This window comes from Procambarus clarkii, chromosome 44, assembly GCF_040958095.1.
Source record: "Procambarus clarkii isolate CNS0578487 chromosome 44, FALCON_Pclarkii_2.0, whole genome shotgun sequence".
In the NCBI taxonomy this organism is placed as follows: Eukaryota; Metazoa; Arthropoda; class Malacostraca; order Decapoda; family Cambaridae; genus Procambarus; species Procambarus clarkii.
This window is the reverse complement of record NC_091193.1, coordinates 21,348,990-21,362,924: the sequence shown is the minus strand read 5'-3', so window position 1 is coordinate 21,362,924 and position 13,935 is coordinate 21,348,990. Positions and strand designations below refer to the sequence as shown.

General features: G+C 38.8%; 1 protein-coding gene across 8 annotated transcripts in view; it reads right to left on the bottom strand.

Annotated features, from left to right (window-relative positions):
* G9a (histone-lysine N-methyltransferase G9a) overlaps window positions 1-13,935 on the bottom strand; it is a 51,327-nt gene that overhangs the window by 25,394 nt on the left and 11,998 nt on the right. For all 8 annotated transcript variants that reach the window (XM_045725808.2, XM_045725809.2, XM_045725810.2 and 5 more), the window contains 2 exons: window positions 8,445-8,547; window positions 3,697-7,615 (listed from right to left, as the gene is read on the bottom strand). In XM_045725808.2, the coding sequence (XP_045581764.2) occupies window positions 3,697-7,615; window positions 8,445-8,547 (4,022 nt within the window). The remainder of the gene's footprint in view (window positions 1-3,696; window positions 7,616-8,444; window positions 8,548-13,935) is intronic.

Here is a 13,935-nt window from a genome sequence, read left to right as displayed (position 1 = left end):
ATTTAGATTGTGAATTTAGGGCACCTTCAGATATCCAGATCACACTGTTCCGGACCCAATCCATATTTGCATAAACGTGGAAAATTTTTAAAATTGTCTTTTTTGGATTTTTTTTTTTGAAGTTTTGTTTATTTTCTTCTAACAAATGGTACAATACCATACATATTTCTGCATATTCAGACAATATATAAATACTGATTTTGTGCATAATCATAATTTTTTTTGTTTAACTTACCTTTATGTAGCACAGGTTAGTTTTGGCAATCTAATAGCAACAAAATGGTTACAGTGCTGTCATACAATCTGTTGAACTTTTACAGCCACCCCTGATCTACAGCCAGCAGCACCGACAAAAACTGCACCAAGCCTCAAGTGAAAATAAAGAGTTATCTGCCAGCCAGGACGACTCCGGAACCTCATAACACAACCAATATTGGGAAGAACAACAGAACTCAAAAGAGGCCAGATCCATAACACAGGCAAATTCCGAATCATGCAGGAGGTAAGCAAAGAGACCCCTCCCAAGCTTCAACCAGGGTAATTAGAGGTAGAAAACCTCCAGAAGGAAGATTCTGAGGAACCCAAGGGCACCCAGAAACGAACCTATATCAAACTTATACTAGGAAGGGGGATATGAAAACCCCATGCCTTGAAACATAAGACCCACTCCTCTGCAGAAGGAACAAGAGACCATGCGGGATCAAATGGGACTCAAGGACCCATGTCAGACTCCTCCAAGCTCCTGGAACAACAACCAAGGTCCCCAGGGCAGAGCTATCATCCAGGCTCAATGCACAGCAAAGTCCAAGGAAAAGGCTTTGAAGGTAGGTGTTGGCTGAAAAGAAGGCCCCAGAAGCCCCAGCCGGCTTAACTGCTTTTGTGCCCAAGTCGGAAAGACCAGACCCTGGAGCCAACCAAGCCACATCCCAAACTAAACTGAGCTCCAACCCCAAAACCCTCAGATGCTTTGGGGTCAGAAGCAAGGGGTAAAGACCAGATGGAGGGCGTACCAAGCCTGAAGGAAAAGGAAGAGGTGTGGATAGAACCATGGTTGAATTAATCAATACAGTGTATCTCCAAATACCTAGTCAAGCGGGGCAACTCCGGGGCATTGAACCGGGGCACACAACTGTAGAACAAAAAAATCTTATGTGTAAAGCGGTCGCTGCCTGATAACCCTGCACATCATCACATGGGTGTGTTAGATGAGTAATGTGAGGAGAACAAGTCCCACACAACTCAGGGCCAAAGGTGTCACCGACCCAGCAGGCAGCATGGCAGAGGCATAAAGTATGAGCATCACCTTGTGGCACAGATGATGCAGAACCCTCAAACTCTGACAAGGACAGAGTGGATACAGTGGGGATATCCATAGGAATGCCGAACCCACAGGGGGTTTCCAAGATCTGCAGGGAATGTCCCGACAGGAAGCCCAGGCACTGGGATCGCTACACCAAAACCCTGAAATAGAATAAGAACAGGTCCTCCTGAGAAAAGAAGGTAAGTCTGTATGGAACAAAAGGGAATAGAGAAGGATGGCCACAGAAATGGATAAAAGTAGACTGACCCAGCTCACCAGAGGCTGAGATGGTCAATTTCAGCACATTATGGTTAGGATACACAATACCCTTGCAGTGGTTCTGGGATTCAAGGTCCCTGTGGCCGAGTCTCTGACCAGGCCTCCTTGTGTGCACTGCCCAGTGTGCCCAGCCAGCCAAAATTTCCTCCTGCCATTAGAAAAGACTAAAAGCCAAAAACAAACAAATCATCAGTACAAACTGAGGATGGAGAAGCCAACTGATCTGATCTGCCTTCCTCCTCTCCCCAAACAAGGGTGGAGCAAATGAGCTAGTGCTAGTGTCATGAGTTTTCAAACATTTGTTTACATTTTAAGGGAGTTCTTTTAGCAATTCTGAGGTCTTAATAATTTGTATAACCAGCAGTGTTCCGTTTTGTCTTGCTGACTTTGTCGGTAGTGGCGGCGGACATTATTCAAATTCGCTGACAATTTTATATAGTGCCACTGCTCTCTGCACCTCATTAGAGGGGTTTCACGTTCTGGCTCATGATCCCTGGTAGGCCTAAAAGAACTCCATGACTGATGGCACCTAGTGGTTTGGAACTAGATCAGTATTGTAGCTTCAGGGAGCAACAAGGGGCTTCTCCATAAAAAGGAGACAAAAAATATGATTCGATGGAAATTACTTTACATGACAAATCGATGATCTGGATTTCACCATGTCCTCTAGAATTACAGTACTGTATGCTCTTTTCTGACATATTTAAATTTCAGAGGGAAGAGATTCAATGGGCAGGGTGGGTCTCAGAGACTTGGAATTTCCTAAGGCTTGGCTATACAAGCGCATAGACTTGGGGGAAGTATTAATGGGGTCCTCCCAGAAATGAGGGTTTGAAATATGCTATGCAGGAATATTCTTTGCCAATGCTAGATGCAACCCTTTTGTCAGCTGATGCAAATTAGTACAGTACTACAGGAATTTAAATTTCTGGCATAAAAATTTTTCACATATGGTACTGTACAACAGACACAGATATTGCGTAATAAATGTATTTTTGGCATATTCTTATCCCTTCCTGCTCTTAATTCACTTCTCATCTCTACGATTTGTCTTGTATCTTGGTTATCTTGAGGTTATCTTGAGATGATTTCGGGGCTTTTTAGTGTCCCCGCGGCCCGGTCCTCAACCAGGCCTCCACCCCCAGGAAGCAGCCCATGACCCAGGTACCTATTTTACTGCTAGGTTAACAGGGGCATAGGGTGAAAGAAACTCTGCCCATTGTTTCTCGCCGGCGCCTGGGATCGAACCCAGGACCACAGGATCACAAGTCCAGCATGCAGTCCGCTCGGCCAACCGGCTCCAGGTCGGCATAAATACAAGACAGCTGTGAAACTTTCCTTCCTTAAAAAAAAAAATAAATTCCATTCTCTCATTATTTATTAACCCTAGATCAAAGGCCAATATTGCCCTTTTAGGGGAGGAATTTAGGATAAGAGTCCTTAGCCCAATCTGTCAATCCTTTTACCACATAAAACAATGCTGCATGTACAACATATGTTAGTAGTGGGTGACAAGGTAGCCACATCCTCCACAACTAGTTTTGATCAAACTTGTATTTGGTATACATTTGGTATACTGTACTTTAAACTCACTCAAAATGTAGATGTGGTTCACTGAAGACACATCAGTGGTAATATTTACCCTCAGCTAATCAGAATTTGTACAACTCAGACTTATTAGCATGCAAATTTTACATAAAACATCATGGGTTAAATGCATTATGGCTACAAGAAACTAGTCATTAGAGGGTAGGTTGCAGTATTACAAATTACAATACATTACGAAAGGCAAAAATCTAATTTATACAATACCCGAACACCAAGGAAAAAATGTACCCAATTATGATATGCAGAATATGACATTTTAATTACATTACACCAGATTTTCTAACAATTCCTAAAGCACTGTAGAATCAACAACACTGCACACAAGTGAAATAACCTGTCCATTAAGCACACAAACATAAGTTATAAACATGCACAAACGTTTATCTTTGCATGCATCACCTCCACATCAAGAGGCTCACGTACACAGGCACCATAAAGATCACATCACTAACAAGTATTTTTTTAACTAACGGCTTAGTTGAAAAACATGAAAGAGAGTAAGAACTTACAACGAGGGCAGACTGTGTACCGATGGGTTTAGGCTGGTTTTGACCCGTCCCAGCCGCCTCAGGAGATCGTGGAACTACAATTGCAAGAGGATGTGGCGAGCTATTACGACTTAACCTCTTGCTCTTCCTCACAGCTTCTCCTACTGGTCGGGCTTCACTCAGTGAATCACTAGAGTCTGAATTATGGCCCTCCACCCCAAGGTCATCCAATCTTCGCTTGGTAACACTATGACGCCTTTTTCCTAAGTGTCGAAGGCTCTGATCATTTGAGGGAAGGGGTTCTCTGTTGTCAAGACTTATGAGATTAGTTTTGCATGTGTCCTCTTGAGATGAATTAACTCCCGTATTTGATTTTACATCATAACTGGGTGGAATTGTGGCACTTTCTATTTCATCACATGGTACATCTGCATTTTCCACTGATGCCAATTGGGAGTCAAGAGATTGCTGCACAGAAGGATTTTCATTTATCTTTTCTTCAACTGCTAAAGTAGCCCCTTCTTCAGGAAGCATATCCTCAGCTCCAGGGGTGGCTGAATGATCCAAGACAGATCCATCAGTACTGCCAAGCACATTAGATGGAAACTGAGAAGTGCATACGTGGATTTCCTCGGCTGGTTTATCTTGAATTTTTGCCGTTGTGATTTCTTCAATTAGTTTAGTTTTACTAGAACTAACAGATTTTAAATCTTCTATAGTCTCATTTACATTTACAATTTCACCTTGAATTTGTACTGTATCTACTGCATCGCATGATTCTAGATCTTCACTTGCTGATGCATCTTGAATTAACTCTGCTTTAATAGCCTTTTCAGTTACCTCCGCAATACAATCTTTTTCAGTTAACTCTGCCTTAAGATCCTTCTTAGTTAGTTTTGCATAACAGTCTTTTTTGGTTAACTCTGTATCACGATCTTTTTCAACTAACTCTGCATCACGATCTTTTTCAGCTAACTCTGCATCACGATCTTTTTCAACTAACTCTGCATCACAATCTTTTTCAGCTAACTCTGCATCACAATCTTTTTCAACTAACTCTGTATCACAATCCTTTTCAGCTAACTCTGCCTCACGATCTTTTTCAACTAACTCTGCCTCACGATCTTTTTCAACTAACTCTACATTATCATCTTTATCAGTTAATTCTGCAAAACAATCCTTTCCAATTAACTCTGCATTACATTCCTTTTCAGCTAACTGTATGCTATGATCTTTTTCAATTGTCTGTGCAATGTGATCTTTCTCAGTTAACTCTGTAATACGATCCTTTTTAAGTAACTCTGCATTACAATCTTTTTCAAAAGAATTATTTTCATTGGATGTGGTAATTGTTTCCTCAGATGCAACATTATTAATGGAATTTTTAGATTCAATATCTTCTTCAGTGTCACTTTTCTGCTCGGTGAATCCCAGACAAATTGCAGGTACCGCTGGTTTTTCAATTACAGCAAATTGTACGGTTGTCTTCTCATCTCCAATATCACTTGTGCCTTTTTGTGTATCAGTTGCTGCTTCATATCTTTCAGAATCATTAATAGTACTCCCGTGATGCTCACTGTCCCAAACGCTAACTTTAGTTTTCTCTACAGCAGCTTCAGTAGTTTGTTCTTTTAAGGTGTGTGTGTTACTTAACTCTTTATTTGCAGGAACACTGTCTACTGATTCAACTATATCCATAATTACTTTATCTTGAACTGGATTTACCAAGATTTCTTCCAGTTTTAATTCTTCCATCTGTTCCTCTTCACCTTCACCATCAAGAGTCTCCACATTGTCCATTTCAATGTCATCATTTTCCGGAGCTTCTGAAAGACCATCATCCATTCCGTTATGGTCTTGGTAAGAAAGCTGCTCTGAAGGGACATCCTGTGATGAAGAGTCTATAGACTCTGCATCAATTTCCTCAGAGACTACAGAGTCTGTCTCTTGAGAATTATCAAAGCCAGATTTTCCATAGCCTCCCTTTCCCTTTCCTTTCTTTCTCTTCCTACTAAATGAGTAGCTCAGCCCTTTGAAATGTTTCTTCTTCTTCTTGCCTGTCTTAGTGAAAAGTGATTCATCATCCTTTTTCCCTTTGCTGGCATAACCTTTAATTGTCATATATTCTTGCTTTTTCTGAATTTCTGAAATGGTCTTCTGTTTTCCTTTCTTGCCATCATGACTACCATCTCGAGACAAGGAAAGTCGTTGAGATCGTTTTGGTTCAGACTGTTGTGTTGTCTCCCCTGCTACTGGAGTCATACTTCTTCTCTGTCGATTAGCTGCTTCAACTTCCAAAGTTTCTTCCTTGTCTACCTCAACTTTTCCTCTGCCTCTCTTTCCCAGAAAACCAGATGGTGAGCTACCGGGAGAAAAGCCACCAGGACCAAAGTTACCTCCCTCTTCACTTGACACTTTACCTTTTCCACGACCTCGACCTGAGCCAGGAGTTAGAGTAGTAGTTAATGATTCATCCATTTTCTCTCCCTCAAGTTTCTGTTTCACGCGTCCTTTACCATCACTGCTTGAATCATCTTTAACTAAACCTTTGCCTTTTCCTCGTCCACGGGCAACAGGAGTAGATGTTGCACTCTCTGGAGTGCTTTTACCTTTTCCACGACCTCGGCTGTGAGCTGATGGTGCAATTAATTCTGCAAGACTCAGCGAATCTTCTTCTGAACTTGAACGAGCTTTGCCTCGGCCTTTGGGAGATGTGCCAAGCGATTCATTTCCCGAATCATTTCCCTCTCCAAATTCAACCAAAGGTTTGCCTCTTCCTCTAACCCTTTTTTTGCCTCTTGAGCTATGAACCCCTTTTTCATTACTGGATGATTCCTCTGTTTTGGGATCTATTTCTTGAGCTTCAGGAGTACTGGTGGTTTCTTCACCAGGATCCTTTTCACCCAACTTTTTCTCTTGTATCTTCCTCCTTTTTCGTCCTGATGTTGGGGTGGCATTAGGCGTTGTATTAGGAGTAACAGTTGGTGTAACATTTGGTGAGGAATTCACTAAAATCTCAACATTATCTTTCCTCACTTTTTTAAGAGCACTAGTAATAGGGTGAATGGTGTGAACAGGCAAAGATGGGTTTGATATTTGTTGTGTAACTGGGACTTCAGGCATTTTCTCTACATTATCTAATACTTCACTCTTTCGCTTTCGCGTGAGTCGGGGAACCCGAGTACTTCTTTTTACATCCGGAGGTACAGATCCCTCAGGAATATTAGCAGAGTTAAACTGACGGGACATTGCTTCTAATAACTTATTTTTCTCCTCTCCATTCTGAGCTACAAAATCCATTATGAATGTCTTGTTCATACCTGCTTTTAAAGGAATATCTGAAGCTCTCTGTACACTGCTAGAGTCATTTACTTTTTCTGTATTGTCACTTTTTTCAGTTTGATCATCTTCATGAAAAGTGTAATATTCCTCTAATGGAATATTATCAGAGATATTATGGTAATCAGGAGACTTAATTTCCAGTTGGAAGGACTTTTTAATTTTCTTGCCATCTGTGTGTGCACCCAACCCTTTTTTACGACAAGAAAATGCACTCGATTCTTTCTTATCACCAGTAAGTGCACTCAATCCTTTCTTATCACCAGAGAGTGCACTCAATCCTTTCTTACCACCAGAGAGTGCACTCAGACCTTTCTTATCACCAGTGTGTGCACCCAATCCTTTCTTAACAACAGAGATTGCTTCCAAGCCTTTCTTAATATCAGTGAGTGCACCCAATCCTTTCTTACCACCAGGGAGTGTACCTAATCTTTTTTTGCCACCAGAGAGTGCACTTAATCCTTTCTTACCACCAGAGAGCGCACTTAAGTCTTTCTTGCCACCAGAAAGTGCACCCAATCCTTTTGTGCCCTTTTTTCCAATTTTGTTCCCTCCTTTACCACTTCCCTTTCCATGTAACAATGCATTTTCCTCTATCCACCTGCAAAGGGGGGAGAAGAGAAAATATTTATTCTCACAGTTTCAGAGACTAACATGTGTGTGAACAACCTGCTAAGCAACAGTGATAAAGATAACCTGATCATTGCAAACTTAGGAAATTAACAAAATAGAGCTAATGTTCAGATAGAAATGTAGCGTATAATGTAACATTAGTAAACAACCAAGGTCAAAAGTGGTGTTGACACTTGCATAGTGATGGGGGGGGAGGAGGGCTCCAAGGGGGCTTCCACTACTGTAGCCGTGATGTGAGGGTTAAAACATAGGGTTGTAATGATTAATTATTATTGAATTTGGCTCTGTGACAGGAACCTAAAGGATATTCAGCGTGGTGTGTGCCCCTCATGGAAATTTACATCCCTGTACTACAGTAGTAGCTTATGATATAGCTCAAATAAAGACATACAAATTCCAATTGGAATTGAATATCTTTAATAATCCATGTAATATTCTGTATAAAACCCTAATACTGTACTGTAATTTACTCTATCACAAAATTTCCTACAGTGTCATCTGCAAATGAGATTAAAATATTTCCTGGCAATAGAGGCATGCATAAATGCATATTAAACATTTGTGTGCAGCTCTAGATAGTAATTTACTAATTATTTATCAAGGGGTGTCACTGGTAATTAAGAATGTGAATAAAATAAAAAGCAGTTATTTTGAATTATTTCCTTAAAACCTACTGTATTTGCCGAGCATTAAAAAACAAGGCACGATTACAATCACTTGCACGATCTATATTCGGCACCAGTGACCAACATACAGTATTGTAATATCAGATGAAAAACAATTGGTGGAGACCTCACCTGGCTTTGGCTTTTCCTTTTTTGCCTCTGTTGCGTCCACGATGGCTCCCGTCTGACTGCTGAGAACCACCGACCGTTTTTCCAAAGTTTCCTATGGGTGAACCTGAAAATTAAATTATTCTCTATTAAATTTACTTGATTTCCAATAGTAGTAAATATAGTAACAAAATCTCTCAGAAAATGAAAAAGAATTATTTATGATTATCAAATGAATTATTAAATGACAAAGAATTATTTATGATGTACTTTACAATGGCATGATACAATGAAAAGATTTAAAAAAAAATCTTATTTTTAATATAATTACAACTGAAACCTTGTAACAAAATACTGTACACAAAAATTCAAAATCTCAAAATAAAACTAGCAACAAAATTATTTAAAAAACCTGAAATAAATGATCTTGTTAGAAAGCAAGGTTGATCTAGGCAAATTGCATGGCTGAACAAAAAATAAAGCACTCACATTAAATAAAAAAAAAAGCAAAATAGTCCATGCAGTATCTCTCTTAACCAAAATTATCACTAAACTGTTACTAATTTTTTTATGAACTAGTCTTGGGGCTTGGGCATGTTTACTTGCCCAATGTGTAAGTACTGTACAGTAAGAGTTTATAAATCAACCCATTTATGGGTCTATGTCCACTAGCACAAACTAAGTTATACAACCTGGTGGGAACATGGTTATATTTTGGAAACTACAGGTATTGTAAACCAAACTTGAAACATTACTACCCCTGGGGGCCTGACGGCTGAGTGGACAATGCTCACGATTCGTAGTTCAAGGGTTCTGGGTTTGACCCCTGGCGGAGGTGGAAACAAATGGGCAGTTTCTTTTCACCCTGATCCCTGCTGTTTACCTAGCAGTAAATAGGTTCCTGGGGATGTGTAACAAAAAGCAGGCATAGTCGAGAACCAGCGGACGTTAAGGCCCGAAATCCTCTCAAGATAACCCCTCAGTGCAATACGAACTTGAGGCCCATGTCTTAAACTAGAATGATAAACCCCTTTATCTCCTCTTACAAGCTCCTGTTCTTGGTGTTCTATCTTTATCTACAGGAGTGTGGCTGCTTCAGCTGCCTATAATACTATGGCCATCCTCGCAGAGACACTTTTCACACAGTTTTTCTTGTACAACTAAAGTCTTCCATCATCTTGTTTCAAAACCCATCCTTAAGACATCATCTCTCAAAACTGAATAACAAAGCACTACAATTAACCTCTGTTACACTCTATTAATCTGTCCACTTTTTGTCATCTATCAATCAACAAATGTTTATTTACCTATCAATCACCTCAATCAACAAATGTTTATTTACCTATCAATCACCAAATGTTTGTTATCTATAAGCAACTACTCTGTACTTGTTACCTACATACTAACTAGTCTATACTGTACTTGGTACTTATATTCCAACTAGCCCATACTTGTTATCAATCTCCCAATTAGCCCATACTTGTTATCTACCTCTCAACTAGCTCATACTTCTTATCTACCTCCCAACTAGCCCATACTTGTTATCTACCTCCTAACAAGCCCATACTTGTTATCTACCTCCCAACTAGCCCATACTTGTTATCTACCTCCCAACTAGCCCATACTTGTTATCTACCTCCCACCTAGCCCATACTTGTTATCTACCTCTCAACTAGCCCATACTTGTTATCTACCTCTCAACTAGCCCATACTTGTTATCTACCTCCCAACTAGCCCATACTTGTTATCTACCTCCCACCTAGCCCATACTTGTTATCTAGTAGACAACATGGGATGAACACGCCTATAGAAAAATATAGATGAATATAATAATGTAAACTTTACTATAATATACATAAAATAATCATCAAATGCACTACCTAAAACATGACAAAATTTATTTAAAACTTGTGTGATTTTTTACGCTTCCATTTCACAAAACACCGTCTTCTCCTCCATGTATTAGCATATGATTTAATGTTGTTCTTGGCCAACAGTAAACATTCCAAACCTTCAAGTCTTGTACAAAAAAATTAATAAAGAATAAAATAACAATCCATGGCCAATTAAACAGGCCTCCACCACCGTCCACAGGATGGGTACAGGGTGCATAATAAAGAAAGAAGTTGAAAATTGAATACGCTATGTCCCTGGAGAATTTCTGCAAAATTTCAAAACTCAATGTCAAGTATTTGATAGGAGACCACTTATAAGAAATAGTGATGGAGGGACTACTGATGAACAGTTAACTGACAGTATTTACCCACCTCTTTCCCTCTGAATCAGGGATAAACAAATTCAAAATACTTTAGGAGTTCTTAATTTCAAAATACTTTTAAGAGAAAAAAATGGTTTGAGTAGCACCAGCATGTTCCTTCACCACCCTGGGAGCTTCTCTTTCAACCTCTATCTTAACAACTCTTGCTATTATTATGCAGTTTTGTCATGGTGTATGTACACATGGTGTATGTACTACTGTATGGCACAACCATGACTACATTACAACTGGCAGGAACAGTTTTCAAGTGCACATCATGGTACACTGCATCCTGCAGGTACATCCTTTAAGTGGATAAAAATAGCACAAGTATAGTTACTTGAATTTACCTGAGGGCCACTATCTCCATCACAGCCTCAACAGAGACAGGAAGCCGATGGCTTGTTAAGTTACCTACATTGTTTCTAAGGATTTTTCTATCTGAATTTTAAACTAATGTCTTGGCGTTTACAGCTTCATTGGGTAGACGGTTCCATAGTTTTAAACCCTATGAGTGAAAAATCATCCCTTGTTTTTTGTCCTACATTGCAGCTTATTGAGCTTGAAGCTGCTTCCCTCTTGTATGCATTACATTTGCCACTTCTAAGAAGTGGTCAGAATTAATTTTCTTTAACTTGTTCAATATTTCAAAGACCTTGATGAGATCAGGCCTGTCATGTCTAGTTTGCAGAGTTGTTAGTCATGTGGCCCTCAACTGTTCCTGGTATGAGAGTTGACTTTGTTCTCAAATAAGTGTTGTCGCCCTGTGTTGAACTTTTGTATCAATCTATACACACACATGATGCAATTTTCTTCAATTTAATACAGCAAATAAAAGTATTATAGTATATATATATATAGACAATATAAAAACACACAACACAGTGTCAAATTATGCCGTGCCATTAACGATGTTATGAATACATTACTGTACCTGTCTTAACCTTAAAATGGCTGAAGTCACTATTTGCAACTGCCTCCAATGCTCGGATTGCCATGTGTGATTTTTTTACATTTGTCTTGTGAAGCATTTTTCGTCATGCACACTATACTATAGGACTTTTAATTAGTGAAACCATTTAAGGACAAATCATGTCAGGATCACCAAGTCCCATATATAATATATTCAAGTTTTTAAGCACAACACATTATTCAAAACAGTACATTAACCTTATCTACAAATCTTAAAAAATTGTATACAAGACACTTTCTTTTTTTGTTTAATATCACAATAAATATTACATTATAAAACCTGAATATTATTTATTAATATTACCAACTGTTATGTAACCTATTACCTTATTTCATACAGTATATTGTATGTATATATATGTGTATGTATGTATGTGTGTGTATATATATGTATATATAACATCCAATGTAGCAAGAAGTGGTGTATCCGAGACATAGAAAATCAGAGCAACAGTCGCCAAGAAAACAGAAGGAGGAAACACTATAGGCACAATAAGAGTTATCACCAGCAAGGACTCAATTACTGACAGAGATGCCACAACAGCTCAAGCCCTAAGGGATTAACACCCACCCTGGGCTCCACGTGAGGACAACATTCTACCAGTTGGGGGTTACTGGAGCAGAACCTCTCTGGGTGGCCAAATCTGTGGTCCATAAAGCAGCCTTGTCCTTCCTAACTGGATCAGAAGGTGGGTTCACAAGACAAACCCAACCACATCAAACAAATGCTCAACCCTGCACTGGGTGACATTGCACAGGGCCTCCTGGTGGAACTAACCAGATTCACCAACACATGTCTAGCTGGCAACATACCAGAGATCATAAGACTATCTTTTTTGGAGCATCTTTCTGTGCTCTAAAGAAAAAGGATGGAGGGATCAGAACAATAGCTTCTTGTTGGTCATTTCTGGTTTTGACTTCCAAACACAATTCCTTGATCGTCTTTCTCTTTCTTTGCCTGCCATGTTTTTTTCCGCACGTGTTAGCTGATCCTGTAGACTGTAAAGGATTTCTGCAATTATACTATCACTGAGTAGAAAAGATGTCAAACACTACAAGTTGTCAGACTAAAGAAGAAAAAATATATATTAACTGTATTAACTTTATTAACTACTGTATTTATGAAAGGGAGGAAACTGTTGACGAAACTGAAGTGACTAGGTAAAATCAACACTGTTTCTGATTTAATACATTATATGAAGATTGTACTGTATATAGTGAATGACTATTTCTTCAGAATGGGAATACTTCCATTGGCCACTATCGGGTTACAAGACTAGTCACGCTTCTTTCCAAAAATACAAATCATTTTTGTTCTACACACATTACTACTGTATATCATATTTCTTTGGTTTAATCCGTAATATTACAAGATTTATATGTTATGAACATATTAATGTATGTATATTTTCATGTTGCATGGTTTAAAAAAAACAAAAAAAACGGTACTCTACATATATTGTTGAAAACGTCCATGCTCCTGCCGATGCCAAAAGGACAAAATAGGCTTGGTCCCAATTAGTCTGAGTAGGAGTGACTGTTTCTAGAGTTACCAATGCACAGATATGTGAATGCCTCCCAGATGCATATGCTGACCGCAATAATTTCTCCTTCTAAGAATGACTTTTTGAATGCAACAGGAAAATGCTTTTGTAATTTTTCCTTACTATTTTCCTAATTTCATTTACCATATAAGTAGTTCCATATATCCAAACTACATCCAATATTTGTATTCAACTCCAATCCACTTCCATCTGTACTCTGTGTGTTTTACCTGTGAGTTTGATAATAGCTTTTTTGTTATTTAATCTGTTCTTGTGCATTCAACTGTCTCATTTAGGATGCCTCCAAAAAATTTGCCTTTATAGGTGTACTCCTACCATGTCTTCACCTGCATCCCCTGACCCTATTTTATTTCTTGCAACTTTTCCTGTATTTCCTCTTTTTGTAGCTTTCCCATCTAGCTCTCAAATTATTCTATTAGTTCAACCCATTCCCTGTTCTTCATTCATATTTTTTCATTTAGAACGAAGTTCACTGCCTTTATCCCCTTTTCAAATTCATCCTTTAGTTTAATTTATTTAATTCCAAAAAAATTTACCTTTCAGCTCATTTCTACCTTTTTCTCATCTCCTTCCACTTTCTTTCTCAATCTTCTGACCTCTACCTGGAGTTTTCATTTTTTCTGTAAATTGTAAAGTAATTTCTACTGGAATCATGTTGCTTCCCTTTCCATCTCTCTGTTTTCACTATATTTCCATGAATCCTTATTTGTACTTTTTCTAT